The sequence below is a fragment of the Schistocerca americana genome, chromosome 1, assembly GCF_021461395.2.
Source record: "Schistocerca americana isolate TAMUIC-IGC-003095 chromosome 1, iqSchAmer2.1, whole genome shotgun sequence".
Classification (NCBI taxonomy): Eukaryota; Metazoa; Arthropoda; class Insecta; order Orthoptera; family Acrididae; genus Schistocerca; species Schistocerca americana.
The window spans coordinates 1,131,337,859-1,131,353,487 of record NC_060119.1 but is presented as its reverse complement, the minus strand read 5'-3'; the positions used below and the strand labels follow the sequence as shown (position 1 = coordinate 1,131,353,487).

At 40.4% G+C, this 15,629-nt stretch overlaps 1 protein-coding gene across 1 annotated transcript; it reads left to right on the top strand.

Annotated features, from left to right (window-relative positions):
- Positions 1–9,368: 9,368 nt before the first annotated feature.
- Positions 9,369–11,438, top strand: LOC124551222 (mid1-interacting protein 1-like). Its single transcript, XM_047126218.1, has 2 exons — positions 9,369–9,529; positions 9,796–11,438. Exons 1-2 carry the CDS (start codon positions 9,468–9,470, stop codon positions 10,403–10,405), a joined length of 672 nt encoding a protein of 223 aa, XP_046982174.1. The 5' UTR covers positions 9,369–9,467; the 3' UTR covers positions 10,406–11,438.
- The last annotated feature ends 4,191 nt before the right edge of the window (positions 11,439–15,629 follow it).

Sequence of the window (15,629 nt, the reverse complement as noted above, 5' to 3'; positions counted from 1 at the left end):
ATCGATACCTGTCCTCAGTGCAGCACTCCGGGAAGAATGGGCTGCCATTCCCCAAGTAACATTCCAGCACCTGACTGAACGTATGCCTGCGAGAGTGGAACCTGTCATCAATGCTAAGTGTGAGCCAATACCATATTGAATTCCAGCATTACAGACGGAGGGCGCCACGAACTTGTAAGTTATTTTCAGCCAGGTTTCAGGATACTTTTGATCACATAGTGTAGATTTTTAAAATTATTTTTATGTTTCTCTTACGTAGTTATTTTATGTAAATACTTTTCCTTTAAACATAGTAATGGTTAGTTACAATAACACATTTGAAATTATGTTAAAATATTAAGTATTATATTCATACAGAAAACGCAGGGACACAAAAATCATAATATATTACCATACCTAATGTGGCATTCAAGACTGCTTCCAGTCATCTTGAAATGGATAAATACTGGTCGTGTAAGATTTTAAGGGAATCTTGCACCATTCTTCTTGAAAAATAATGACAAGTTCAGGTAACGATGTTGGAAGTGGATAGCGATCACTGCAAACTAGACCACAAAAGCTCATTAGTACCGGGATCTGGTGAGTGTGGTGAGCAGTGGCGATGCGACAATTCATCGTCATGCTCACAAAATCAGTCCAGAACGATGCGAGCTGTGTGAACAGGGACCCTCTCGTGTTGGGAACACCACTGGAGAACAAGCATTGTACCATAGGATGAATCTGATCAGCCAAAGTGTTCCTTGGCAGTAATGCGATCTTGCAGGGCAACTAATGGGGACCCCATGGAATACCACGATATGGCTGCCCAGATCGTCATTGAACCCCCGCTACGTTTCACTTTGGCGGTGCAAACTCGGCTATAAGTCGAAAACAGTGTGAAACAACACACACTCCGTTTCTGATGGTCTCCTTCCATTGCTCCACACAGCAGGTCTTATGGCTTCGGCACCTCGTTTTCCTTTCACGGGAATTTGCACAACTGATGAGCGGTTTCGCAATTCCAGCTCGCCCTGCACTTCCATGCTTATGGGGACTGATGGCCTTTGTAGTCTGGTCTCTTCAACCCCCACAAACCAACCATCCATGCTTATGGAGCCCCCTTCCGGTTGTTTTGCTGCTGACAGGGTTCGCGAGTGAGACATTCGGTTTGCAGCGACTTTTCCAGTTGTCGTCCACTTACCTTTCGTCACATTTCTCTTGAATGACCGACTGTTACGGGCGCTCAGCACACACTTTAATCCGCCGTATAAATCTTCGATAAGGTACCCCCCCGGGTTAGCCGAGAGCGCTAATGCGCTGCTTCCTGGACTCGGGTAGGCTCGCCTGCCCCAGATCGAATCCGCCCGCCAACGACGAGGGCCGGTGTGCTGGCCAGCCTGGATGTGCTTTTAGGCGGTTTTCCACATCCCTATAGGTGAATACCGGGCTGGTCCCCACGCCCCGCCTCAGTTACACGACTCACAGACATTTGAAACACACCCACACTATTCCATGATTTACACTAGACGCAGACAGATGGGGTACTCTGATTCCATCTTGCGGGTACGGGGTGGCAGCAGGAAGGGCATCTGGCCACCCCTTCAACTTAACATGCCAAATCCGATTTAACCACGCCAACCCCACGTAAAATGCGGGGCAAAGGCGCAAGCGATAGATAGATAGATAGATCGGTAGATAAATTTTGGATACGGTGCCTCTTCAAACACCAGACATTTCGGCTATCTTAGTTACAGAAGTACCTACCATATGAGAATGAACAGTTTGCCCACATTCGAATTCCTTAGCTCTGGCACAATACACTCGCTGCTACACAGAACACTGGTCTGACCACGACTGACACCTGCAACGTATTGAACGCACTGCACGGGACAAATAGAACAGCACAACCTACAGCCTTGTCTAGCATCTGCATTTATGTTCAAGCATGCATTTCTGTTAGCGTTTCGATATTTGTTTCTCAACCCTTCTACATAGAAATTCATTTGCATCGTTTGGTCTGTATTTCTCTAACAGAATAAAACAAAATAACAAATAAATAAATAAGTAAAGCGGTCACGTGAATACCTATCTTGCTGCAAACAAGTTCTGTTCGTAGCTCAAGATAAATGACGTGGCTGTCCGGTTGAGCAAACAGCGCGTCTCTCCTCTGTGGCGCAAGTCGCGTGGGGACGTTGAGATCCTGAAAGGCGTTGAGCATGGTCCGTTTGAACCCATCGCTTCCATATTCGCTTGACTGTCGTGAGATTACGATCAACACGAGCAGCGATACAACAGAGCAGGAAACTGCAGCCGGAATAGGCCACGATCCTGTCGCTGCATAATTCCCATAATTCCCATAATTCCCATCTCACACGACGATCTCACCACAAACAACAGACATTCAAATGCTGTCTCTGAGTGAGAAACTGGCTGTGGATTCTTTCCTTATATGGAGAAGGTAAATGGCGTTGTGGCCACCTAGTTTGTGGGGTTGTGTTGAAACGCCGATAATTTGGATAGCCAAGCATGTGCTGCAATTTACACCGGTGAAACACAAGTTGCATGCGGCCTTCATATGTTGCAGTGTTGTGTCTTCGTCATCACTGTATGTGAAACGCTTAAAAATGAAGCTGGCCAGGAAGGAGGTACAGGAGGCCAGGAGGGAGGTACAGTGCGCGTGTCTTGTTTAAAGTTTATGAGCGATGTAGGACAGACGAAGACGTCCACGTGTTTGAAGGAGTGTGAGATTTTTATTAGCTGACATAGATAGCGCGTGGGAGAAGGTAATCGGATACGGAAAGCAAAGTGGGGTAGTAGCAAAATTTTGGAGGGGCAGAGACAATATCACGTCACATGTTGGAAGGAATGTGTTTTCCTTGTTTGAAGAACGTATAGTAGCAGCTCTGATTCCTTGTCTTGCGTTTTCGTTTGACTCGTTGCCCATCGAACGTGTATGAGAAACTTAATCTTCACTGACTTACAGACTCGTGTGCGAACCGCGTGCAAAAAAACTTCCCCTGGAGCATACATACTTAGGCCCTGCCCAGCGTTCTGTGTCGTCTCGTGCAGCACACATACTGAACTTGGAGACCATGTGCAGTTCTGTAGTTGTAACCTTGTGTTTCGTCACATACATGATCCGTATAAATTTCAGTCCTATGTATGGGCAGGTAGTGAAAGCGCATTAGCTGGCATACGACGCGGGTCAGAGAAGGTAACAAGATAACAGAGCCAAAGACTGATACAAGTCGTTGTTGATACTGTAATTATTACAAGAAAACGGTGCACCCATCAAGCATCTGAAGTTTGTTTTCCACTACAGATTGATTCACCAGTCACATCGCAGCCCTTGCATTCTTACGAGCTTTGAACCGGTTCATCCTTTCGTTATTGTTTGTACGGATTGTGCCGGCGTCCATATCGTTGCCATAGTCGATACAGATTTCTACATCTACATCTACATCATTACTCTGCAATTCACATTTAAGTGCCTGGCAGAGGGTTCATCGAACCACAATCATACTATTTCTCTACCATTCCACTCCCGAACAGCGCGTGGGAAAAACGAACACCTAAACCTTTCTGTTCGAGCTCTGATTTCTCTTATTTTATTTTTATGATCATTCCTACCTAAGTAGGTTGGGCTCAACAAAATATTTTCGCATTCGGAAGAGAAAGTTGGTGACTGAAATTTCGTAAATAGATCTCGCCGCGACGAAAAACGTCTTTGCTTTAATGACTTCCATCCCAACTCGCGTATCATATCTGCCACACTCTCTCCCCTATCACGCGATAATACAAAACGAGCTGCCGTTTTTTGCACCCTTTCGATGTCCTCCGTCAATCCCACCTGGTAAGGATCCCACACCGCGCAGCAATATTCTAACAGAGGACGAACGAGTGTAGTGTAAGCTGTCTAGTGGACTTGTTGCATCTTCTAAGTGTCCTGCCAATGAAACGCAACCTTTGGCTCGCCTTCCTCACAATATTATCTATGTGGTCTTTCCAACTGAAGTTGTTCGTAATTTTAACACCCAGGTACTTAATTGAATTGACAGCCTTGAGAATTGTACTATTTATCGAGTAATCGAATTCCAACTTTTTTTCTTTTGGAACTCATGTGGTTCACCTCAAATTTTTCGTTATTTAGCGTCAACTGTCACCTGCCACACCATACAGCAATCTTTTCTAAATCGCTTTGCTACTGATACTGGTCTTCGGATGACCTTACTAGACGGTAAATTGCAGCATCATCTGCGAACAACCTAAGAGAACCGCTCAGATTGTCACCCAGGTCATTTATATAGATCAGGAACAGCAGAGGTCCCAGGACGCTTCCCTGGGGAACACCTGATATCACTTCGGTTTTACTCGATGATTTGCCGTCTATTACTACGAACTGCGACCTTCCTGACAGGAAATCACGAATCCAGTCGCACAACTGAGACGATACCCCATAGGCCCGCAGCTTGATTAGAAGTCGCTTGTGAGGAACGGTGTCAAAAGCTTTCCGGAAATCTAGAAATACGGAATCAACTTGAGATCTCCTGTCGATAGCGGTCATTACTTCGTGCGAATAAAGAGCTAGCTGCGTTGCACAAGGACGATGTTTTCTGAAACCATGCTCATTACGTATCAATAGATCGTTCACTTCGAGGTGATTCATAATGTTTGAATACAGTATATGCTCCAAAACCCTACTGCAAACCGACGTCAATGATATAGGTCTGTAGTTCGATGGATTACTCCTACTACCTTTCTTAAACACTGGTGCGACCTGCGCAATTTTCCAATCTGTAGGTACAGATCCATCGGTGAGCGAGCATTTGTATGTGATTGCTAAGTAGGGAGCTATTGTATCAGCGTAATCTGAAAGGAACCTAATCGGTATACAATCTGGACCTAAAGACTTGCACGTATCAAGTGATTTGAGTTGCTTCGCAACCCCTAAGGTACCTACTTCTAAGAACCTTATGCTAGCAGCTGTTCGTGTTTCAAATTCTGGAATATTCCATTCGTCGTCCCTGGTGAAGGAATTTCGGAAAACTGCATTCAATAACTCCGCTTTAGCGGCACCGTCGTCGGTAACAGTACCATCGGTCTAATGACTATATTTTAGGGTTATGATTTCACAGTATTCGATTAAGACCTGAGATTTGGTGTGTCCTTAAGAATGTTCACGCAGACAGCAGCTCTTTCGGTTTTTTGTTGTGTGTGTATGTGTGCGTGCGTGCGAGTGTGTGTGTGTGTGTGTGTGTGTGTGTGTGTGTGTGTGTGTGTGAGAGAGAGAGAGAGAGAGAGAGAGAGAGAGAGAGTGAGTGAGAGAGAGAGAAGAAAATGGATTCCACTGTTCCTTTCATGACTGGCAGACTTTAACAGCGAACAAGCAGCCTTCAAATACTGTAAAACACCGAATACTGTTTCGACGTAAAATCATCATGTAACGATGTAGACAGAACCGCAATGTAATCTACAAAAAATGAAATGTCCTGTGGCTAGGGCGTCCCGTCGGGTAGACTGCTCGCCTGGCGCAAGTCTTCTGAGTTGACGAAACTTCGGCGACTTGCGCGTCGATGTACTCACAAAAATGGCATTGGATGCTGTTCTTGTAAACCTATCAAGCTTAGTTAAGAATCAAAAGTTGAACACAGCTATTAGTTAATTTGATCGTATCTTAAACAAAATAAACGTTCGTGTTTATGAGGCGTCGAGAATTCAAAACGGTGTCTTTTCCGTGACATCACACACACACACACACACACACACACACACACACACACAGGCGCGCACGCGCGCGCGCATGCACGCACACATGTACACACAAAGTGATTAAGAGTGACGTCCCTGGTACTATTCCTAATAGGTTCAATTATTTGTTGACTCTCGGATTTCCGGACGAATAGCGCTTTTGCCCCGAAGCAATGTTACGTTATAGTCATTAGTCGAATTCCACTGATCCCACAGAACGAATAGAGGTCTGTGGGAAATGGAAAGAAGTCAGATGAGTGCATTTAATTTAAGGGCAGTGCAGTAAAATTACTTTAATTCCTGTTTTATAATGCCAGTTCTAAGTGTAAAATAACTTAAAAGGTTGAGTTCAAGAATTTCACTGAAGATACTCTTCAGTGGAGTACCCAAAATTTATATGCTTAAATTCAGAGTTAAACTCCGGCGCATTACCTACATGACATTCAATGTATTCTAGTAGGAATTTGAATACATATATACCAATTTATCTCATTCTTTTTTGTACTAATGTCAACCTCTTGACGTCTTTTTGGACGTTGTTCTTAGTCCTAGTTTTTTTTTTTTTTTTTAAGTCATATCCTTTAGGCCAAAGTCTACATTAGTGACTCAATAGTCTTGGTCCAAATCGCATTCGGGGATATAACAGGAACGATATGGCTCTGAGCACTATGGGACTCAACTGCTGAGGTCATTAGTCCCCTAGAACTTAGAACTAGTTAAACCTAACTAACCTAAGGACATCACAAACATCCATGCCCGAGGCAGGATTCGAACCTGCGACCGTAGCGGTTTTGCGGTTCCAGACTGCAGCGCCTTTAACCGCACGGCCACTTCGGCCGGCAACAGGAACGATAATTATAATCAAAAGAGTCTAATAAACATGAGCTCTAAAATTCATACTGTAAGAGCTATGAGCACTTATTCATCTTCAATACTCCGAAACACATCTCCAATACCGCAAGCTTTTTGCTTTCCATACTTTGAAAAGTGGTAGTATGGACCACAGCAAGGAAAAAAAGAAAAAAAAGTCCAATGGGCTGTGGGTGAAAGTGCATACCTTAACGGCTATGAGCACTCATTCATCTTCAGTATCGTGAAACACATCTCCAATACTGCAAGCTCTTTGCTTTCCATAGTTTGAGAGGTGGTAGTATCGGCCAATGCAAGGGAAAAAAAAAGGCCCAGTGGGCTGTAAAGTGCATACCTTAAGAGCTATGAGCACTCATTCATCTTCGCGACTGTGAAACACATCTCTTCTACTGATCAATTACTCGTCACTTTTTTAGGTAGGTATTTTAGAGCCCATGTTTATGAGACCCTTTTGCTTCGAATTATCGTTCCTATCATATCCGGGAATACGATTTTTTCCTATGGGCCAAAGACTATTGAATCACTAATGTAGACTTTGACCTAAAGGGCACGACTTTTCGATCACCTTGTGAAGCATTTGTCAAAATACCAAGCTTTTTTTCACAGGTCTCTGCAGGATGTTCTAGAATTAACATCAGATAGAATTATTACAACGATTCTGGTTTCTGAAAGTATTACCCCCGTACGTTGAGTTTCCCAAGAAAATGAAACCATAACTTCCTAGTGAAGTTTCTTACTCTTCACCTTGGCTTGAAATAGACGAGCAGGAAACATGTAGAAATACTGGTTTAGAACGACGCTATTATTTGGCTGATAATCCCAGAAAATTTCGTTGGTGGGTTACACCTAGAAAGCCTACAATCTCAAAAACGATTGTTTCCTTTTTCTGTTCATTGTTTTCAATTTATTTCTTATTATACTTTCCAGCAAAATTTTTCTTTGCGCATGAACCACTTTTGGTGATTTCTTAATCCAAAAAATTATTTTCTATCAACATTGTAAAAGGTATTCTATAGATCGAAATGAAAGAAAGCGAATTTCCGTCATACCGAGTCAGTGCTGTTTTGGCGGCAGGCGTTAATATAATTCAGAAAATATAAAACTTTCTGGAAACTGCAGACTTCCGTAACTTAACCATCTAATCAGAACTACTTTCTCATTTCCTTGAGTCTAATACGCGCAGGTCAGTACAGTTACCACAGGAGTAGATGAACGCAAAATTAGCGCATAGCTCCTCTCAACGACGAGAGCGCCACAAGTGGCAGAGTCCGTAGTATTTCTCCTCCTGGTTAGCAGATGGCGCTGAGTGCCTTCCAGTCGGTACGCTTGCAACTAGATTGTGTGGCGTCACGTTGCGAGGCCACTGAATTCCACTACAATATTTTTTTTTTACGGAAAATAACAGAACTATTGATATTAAAAAGAATCGTCATTTAAAGCCCGGTTTTATAACTACAGCAGTATTTTATTTTTTCGTGAGCCTGTCATCTCTCAAGTGTTTCGGACAAAATTTGAGTCAATACTGAAAGTTTTACAAAGTTAAGTATTTCTGTTACGTACTCTTCGAAATTCTGTTTATTTTCAAGCAATGAGTGAATAATTAGATTAGAAAAGAAAGCGTACATCACTAATAAATTTGTCTATTCCTGATAAAGTTATGATTGGCATTTTTTGTAACGCTTTGTTACAAAGCTTTTAGTGTGCATATATCATGCGTTTTGTATCTGACCCTGGAAACCAGTAAAAGTAATTTACAGAGTGACAGCATGTTGGAAATATTGATTCTACTCTTCATATACACTGAACAGTTTTGACACAACTGAGAATAGAAACCAAATAGACGGAGTAATCGTTGCAGCATTTACAAAGAAACGCTGCACAGACAAATAAAATACTTGAGTGCTGCCGACTTTGTGTGTCGAGTAACAGTATCTATTGGGAGATAACTTTAACGTAGTGAACTGCTCTCGCAAAAACAATACCACTGTTCGGCGTAGAAATAATTCTCGTATGTAGTAACGTAATATAATTTGCCCAACATATATACTACTTACACACTCAATTTACTAGTGATGACGTTCCGATTAGTGATTTGGTAGCAAACTCCAAAAAAGGAACTAAACTTTCTCAAAAACATGGAAAAAGTATTTAAATAAACTTTAGTAAGTCTGTACTTATCTGGCTCTATTTGAGAAAGAGTAGATTTACATCCGAGAACATGTTGCAAAGCATACAGCGGACGAAACAAAGACAAATCATGGTAATAAAAACAAATACTTGTAAGCTATGCACGAAGCTCCGGCAGTTGTCATTTTAATTACTATCGCCTTCCGTACAAGTATTCATAAGCACAGAGTTTGCTAGCAAGTTTTGCTAGCAAAATGAATGTGCCCTCTTCCACCCGTCCATCCATAATGACGAACACTTTTTCGTTATTCGTATTTCCCTTGTGCGTACCTCGAACGCGCACGAAAGCGTAACAAGCTGCCGCCAATGGTGGGTATTGGCAGCGTTTACGGCACGAGCCAACCACGAGCCGGCATTGTGGTCTGACTACTACGTTAGTCAGTGCAGTGCCTTATGACATTATTTCGTTTCAAACTGCGACATAAAAATTGATAATCGTTATCCATAAAGTGCAGTTAACTTTCTAAATACATACTTGATATTTATATTGCAACTGGTGATACAATTTGTCACAGTAGTCACGCGTATAAGGAATGCGCTTGACTTCAGCTTTCCCCCACCACTAACAGGAGACCTGCTTTACTTAAGGCGGGTTGGCGGTGTACTCAGTAGACCATTTGCAGTGGGTTACGTGAGTGCTTGTGTTCGCGTGTAAATTTATATTCCAAGCTTCGTTTGCTGGAATGTTATTGAGTGATTCTTTGACATCGTGCTGTGATACAATTTCTTTACCAATGGATAACCGGTAAGTCCTTTATAATTAAATAGTCGCATTTCTGACTTGTAAATTTCTCTTGCGTTGAAGTTTTTAATTTTATTATACGTTACGGGATGCTTTCCCTTGCCTTGCGATTGTTTAATACAGTTTCTCTGACCCCCCCACGAAAACTTGATTAAAGCTGCAATGCATTAGAGTGAATATTTAAATTATTTTAGCGCTTTAACTTTCGCGTCTTACGGTATTGCTTGATGGACAAGTGTTAAGTGCCTTCTTTTTTTTCAATTTTGTAGAAGCTGCCTTAGAAGGATTGGACGCCACGAAGACGCTCCATTTTCCAATCAGAGCATAATGAACGTGATAGAAAAATTTGTTAAAGCCGTGGGAGAAATGGAAGAGACGATCTTAGTTCCCTGCAGACTAATGGATCTGAAAGTTGGTGATGCTGGAGATACTGTGGAAGTAGACACCAAAAAACATCAAAAGGGCAAGAGGAGCATCCGCGATATGGCGAACACCGATCTTTACAATCTCTACACTACAGTTAATTCAGTAAAGAGAGAATTACTGTGGGGGCAAAGCGAAGATGTGCCGGACCAGGGGATGATCACTGTGCCGTCATCAACATCAGTGTCATCAGCTACTAAGGGGCACGCACGGAGACCATCTACAGCTTCTATGACTTCTACAAATTCCTCAAATTCTATATCTGATACGGACTCGGAAAATGGAAACGAAAACGATTCCGGGATTGAAGATTCGCAAGCAGCAGACGTCTCCCAAGAAGTCGCCGCAAACTTCCGCCGACATTTGCACGGCTTATATCGTTCCCTCGAGCAGATGACAGAAGCTGCTAACTACCTTACAACTCGTTACCAGAATGACGTCGGTGGTGCCGTGTGATACTTCTTGCTGGCTGAAGCCATTAAACCAAAGTCCTTATACCATCAGGTTCACTTCCATTCAGAGAAAAGCCGTGGTATTAAAATTATTCTCATGTGATAAGACTTATCGCTTTCTGCATATCCAATGTCATGTTCAGTGCACAAAGTTTGCTCAGTGCAATGATTGGAATACTTGACACAGGTATTCGGAAGTATTGTACACAGACTGTATGAGAGAATGTACGATTGTAAGTAACCAAACTGCAGATGGTGTACGAAAGTATTTGCTGGATTTTTTCCCAGCTAATTGTATAATGAATGAATGGATGGATGTGGGCGTTTATGTGACGGATGTGCTGTGTTTTGCAAATGTACTGTGAGCAATGACGGGTTTAGGAAATTCCAAATTTTTAGTTCTATCAAATATAAGTTTAAACATAAACTACTTCTGTTCCTTTCCTGCAGTCTTGCTCGTGCTTTCCAAACAAATGTACAAAGCAATTTTTCAGGGAAAAGTTAGATGCAGGGCATCTGCGTAATACATAGTGATCTTGTAACAGCATATTCTTCCTTCTGTCAAAAGCTACTTTTCATAAATGCTTCAGCTGCAGTCCTCAAAATTATCATTAATGTGCCATATGTTCACGGATATCTACTTAATATCATGTTTTCATGGTCGTGTAATTTATTCTGAAATAACTGCAGTGATCGGGAAAACAATGTACTTCCAGTTGGTCTGGATACTCATTAGCATACCTTCATTTTTAAAATTCAAAGAAAAAAATGGAACATTGCCTTATGTCATAACTGCTCATGTCTAGTGCCTAAAATCTGGTGCAACAAATCTCAAGTTTTTATGGTTACAAACTCGATTTGCTTCTATTTATTTTTTGCTGTCTTGTTCTCGTTAAGAACAATTCGTTAAAAATGTTCTTGAGTGTTGTACATATTTTTGTTTGTTCTCCTCGTGTTCATTGTACAAGAACTGCACAATGCATTTCAAAGAGATTTATTTGTCTAATAAATTTCTATATAATATGTGAAAGATAAAATTTTCGATTTTTATTTCTGTCATGGACGTGCTCCTTCCACATACTTCCCTGGCAAAAGTAACAAGTATAAACTTCACAATTTTTGTTTCTTATGGCCTACGTTGCACCAACAGCTGTTGATAAAAGGAAAACAATACTTGGAGAAACAAGTAAAATGTTGTAGGTGGCTGTTGACTTTTTGAGAATAAAATTAAAAATACAGTAAGTGTGTGAAATTGGATGGTTTTTGGTGTCATTTAAAGCATGTAGTTAAAATGGCTTTAATTATGAGTATCAAGTAGTGAGGTGTAATTATAGACAATGCTAGTGCACAATAGTTGATGAAGAAAAAGTATATTGGCTAGCTTGTGTGATGTTTATATTTTCTTGAGTCCTTGGACATGAATGAATTTAGCTCTACAGTTAATTTTTTATATGTGGAAAGTACATGAGACACAGAGGCCAGCTGAAACTGAATACAAGCAAATAATTTCTCTTATGATTACAAATATTGCTTTTTGCCACACACAATTTAGTCTTTGATCTTGCACTGGGAGTGGCTGTACAGTAACTGCTACAGATTTAAAATGTTTCAAAATAAAACTAAGGGCTACTAGTTGCATTGTAGAACAGTTGACTAATAGAACGAGCTGTCCTGTTGTGGGTGTGCACGTGTTTTAGCCTTTGAGCAAGCCCTTGTTGCTGATTATTTAGTGTTCATCCTGCCGTATTTGTAGTGGCTCGTCCATTTTGTGGTGGCACTGAGGTAATTTGTGCATTCCAAAATACATTTTTGTCTTGCAAAGAAAACCTTTTTACATAAAACTACATTTGAAATGTACTCTATTAAATATACATCAAAAATAATAACTACACTGGAATGACATGTAGACAACACCTGTTCAGTGAATTGATTTAGTGCAGCTACCATCTGTAGTCTTAAGCCGTGATCTGGAATGAATTACGATCTTTCCTTTAGTGTGGGACAAGGAGTAAGAATATAGTAACACTTGTCTACTTTACCTGTGTGCTGTCAAATTAATATCCACATTAGATGCTTATTTTGTCAAATTACTAAATCACACTAATTTATGATGTTAAGGGGCACATGTGTAGGGGGTAGGTTGTGTTGAAAGAATGTACGTACAGGGCATTTGCCAACTTATAGTGGTAGCTTTATGACTTGCCATCTGTGCTAAGAGAAAAATAACAGCTGTGTCATTAATATAGAAAGCAACTGTATGTTAGACTGAAATGTCATAACTTCATGTGCTGTGTGTGTGGTGAAGCTGTAAACTAATGAGCCTCCATATTTTCTTTCTCTTTTAACTTCAGTGGTAGGCTAAAAGGTGTGGTCAACACTGAAGTCAGTCCAGTAACAGACAAGTAATTGTATATAAAAACATTGCATCAAGTGGTGGTGTGTTCTTGGGTGGACCAGAGGCAGATATGTTTTTTTTACTAGCATACAATTCTGTCGTACAGGCACTAAGTCTTGTATTGTTCCAAGCACGTCGCATGACAACTAAGTGATTACATCAGCTGAGCATATAAGAAATTTATTGGATTTACAGTCTATAAATGCTACTTTACAATAAACCAGATTACCAATGGAACATATGAAATTATTACAGCAGGTGATAGAATCTAAAAATTCCTGTGACACTTCCTCATTGCTTGTAAATAATATGAAACAAAGGGGGGGGGGGGGGAGGTGCTGCAGCATTCACTTCAGAAACACAAGTGACAAAGATAATGTTGTATTAGCCTATTGTTCATTAACTGCACTACAGGTAAGATGTTTTTGTGAACAGCATTATTTTCAATGGGATATGAACACACACAATTATTATTTTTTTATTTGGGGGGGAGGGGGGAGATAATCACAGAATTGAGAGGTTTATTTGATTATATTATGTAAAAACCTTCATGAAGGAAGCTATAGAGAAGTGATAGTAGTTAAAGTTTACAATTAAATTACTTTATTTTGTTTGTGCGTTGGTAATCTGTAAACGAACAAAAAATTTTGAGGATGAATTCTTTGTCAACACACTGTAAGGGTAGATTTGCTGCTTGTCATGTTGCTAGTAGAGCTTTTGGGTATTTGAATCTAGATAATCAGACGGTATGTAAAGAGACAGAGACACACTTTTCATTTTCTTTTTTATTTCCAGGGACTACAAATTTATTTCCTCATACTTGCAGGAAACCTGTTTAATACCCTTACACAGGAGTACAGAATTCTAGTCAGTAGCCACAAATGTATTTGTGCAAGAGTACAGAATCATAGTTTTTATCCAGAACTACTGCCAAAGAGTAAGACTAGACTGAGTGTTAGGAGCTCAGAATTTTGAGCCTTAATACCAACCCAGACTGTCCTGCAAGCAGGCAGTGCTGAGATATACTCCGATTTCCAGTACTGATAAGAGTGTACAGTCTAGTAGCTTGATACAACTCTGAAGACTGGAAGTTCTCATCAGTGTACTAACCACAATGATTGTGACAGCTTTCCAAGTCGTAGTCTCGAATCTTAGAGAGAGTATGTTTATTTATTGATCCTGTGTATCCAGAACTGCAGAATGTACAAAAGGTGTTGGACCATTCCTACTACTATGCAGACCTCTTGAAGTGTTACACACATTTTCAAGAAGAAATGTGCACACCTTATAAATACAAACCTTATTGGTGCTACAGTTTTGTTTTTCTAGATATTCCCTTACTGTAGCCTAGAGGAGCAATGCTTGACCACGAGTTTCGAATTGTTCCTGTACTTTATTATTTTTATGTATCTGAGTAATGCATTATACAGTCTGATGCTAGGATGGGGGATGCCTTGCTGTAATAGTGCAGGACTTTGTCCAATGTACCTCTGCGTCATTTATTTGTCATGTATGGTTACTGTATAAAGATTGATTACAGGTGATACAGGGGGTTATACTGTTTCTTTTTCCTTCTACAATAATTACATTTATGTAAATACATGAATGTGGTAGAATTTTAATTTTTATAAGTAGTTTACTGCTTGACAATCCTTGGTATATCCCTTCCACTAGTTTAATTATTTTCTTCTATGGTCTAAGTGATTTCAAACTAGCTCCACAGTTTTCTCATAATACTACAACACATTTCATTAAGTGAGCATAAGCAAAATATATAGCCCTCATTACCATATTAGATACAATTCCTTTTTTATTACTTGTATTGAAACATGTTTTGTTCAGTTTTCTGTTTATGCAGCATAGAACATTACTTAGGCAAGGTAGGGTCTGACCTTTAATGGTACGAGCAGCTGTTCACTAGTGCTTTTGGAAGCCTTCTGAATTTATTTAATCAGCAGGAATTCCTCAGAAAGTTTATACATCTACAACTGCCTCAAATATCAAGGAATAGGCCAAGTTTTAAGCAGGTGGATAAGTTTATTATCTGGTGCAAAGGTGGTGATTCTTTACCAAAGGTTACTAATAGTGGTGCTGTTGTGTTACAAGCAATAAGTAAAGAGAGGTTACGGAGGGTAAAGGAGATCCAGTAGGTTGGTCTCAGCCAATGTCTCTGCAAGATTTTGTTATTTGCTGTACCCAACATGTGTATTGATTACGTTTGCTGAATGGATACGTTACTTAGTTTAAGGACTGAAGAGAGGGAAAGTCTGCAGATTAAGTCAGCGCCCCTGTTCTTGACTTTGCACAATGAGAGATATTTGCAGATGGAAAAAGGCATGAACTGAGCCTCTTGATTAGTTTATCAATGGCTCCATGAGTTTTATACATAACATTTCAGTAAGAGTACAGTCATAAATGACACTCTTAGATTCCACCAACTTATTTTTATTCATCTGAAACAACATTACAGTACATTAGTATTTGTGAAATGGTCACTTCCAGTCAGGTGTAGGCTGAAATTTGGAAAGCTTGTATTAAATTTTTCGCTGCGACGTGCTCTTCTTATAGAGGTGAAATTTGTTTCACGAATTCCGAGTATGCACTACAATGATTTCACGGTTGCTTCCCCCCTTTTATAGCGCCTTTTTTTTCGCGCAACACACACTGCTTTGTTTGTTTGCATTTGTTACGAGTTTTTTTTATTTGAAGAAACGAGTTAATATTTGGGTTCTTGACAAGGGCATGTGTGTATTTCCAGCGTGCACTTATAAAAATAATGAGACTGTTCTGTTGGAGTGATTACGAGAGAGTAGGATCTTCGACGGGGGTTTGA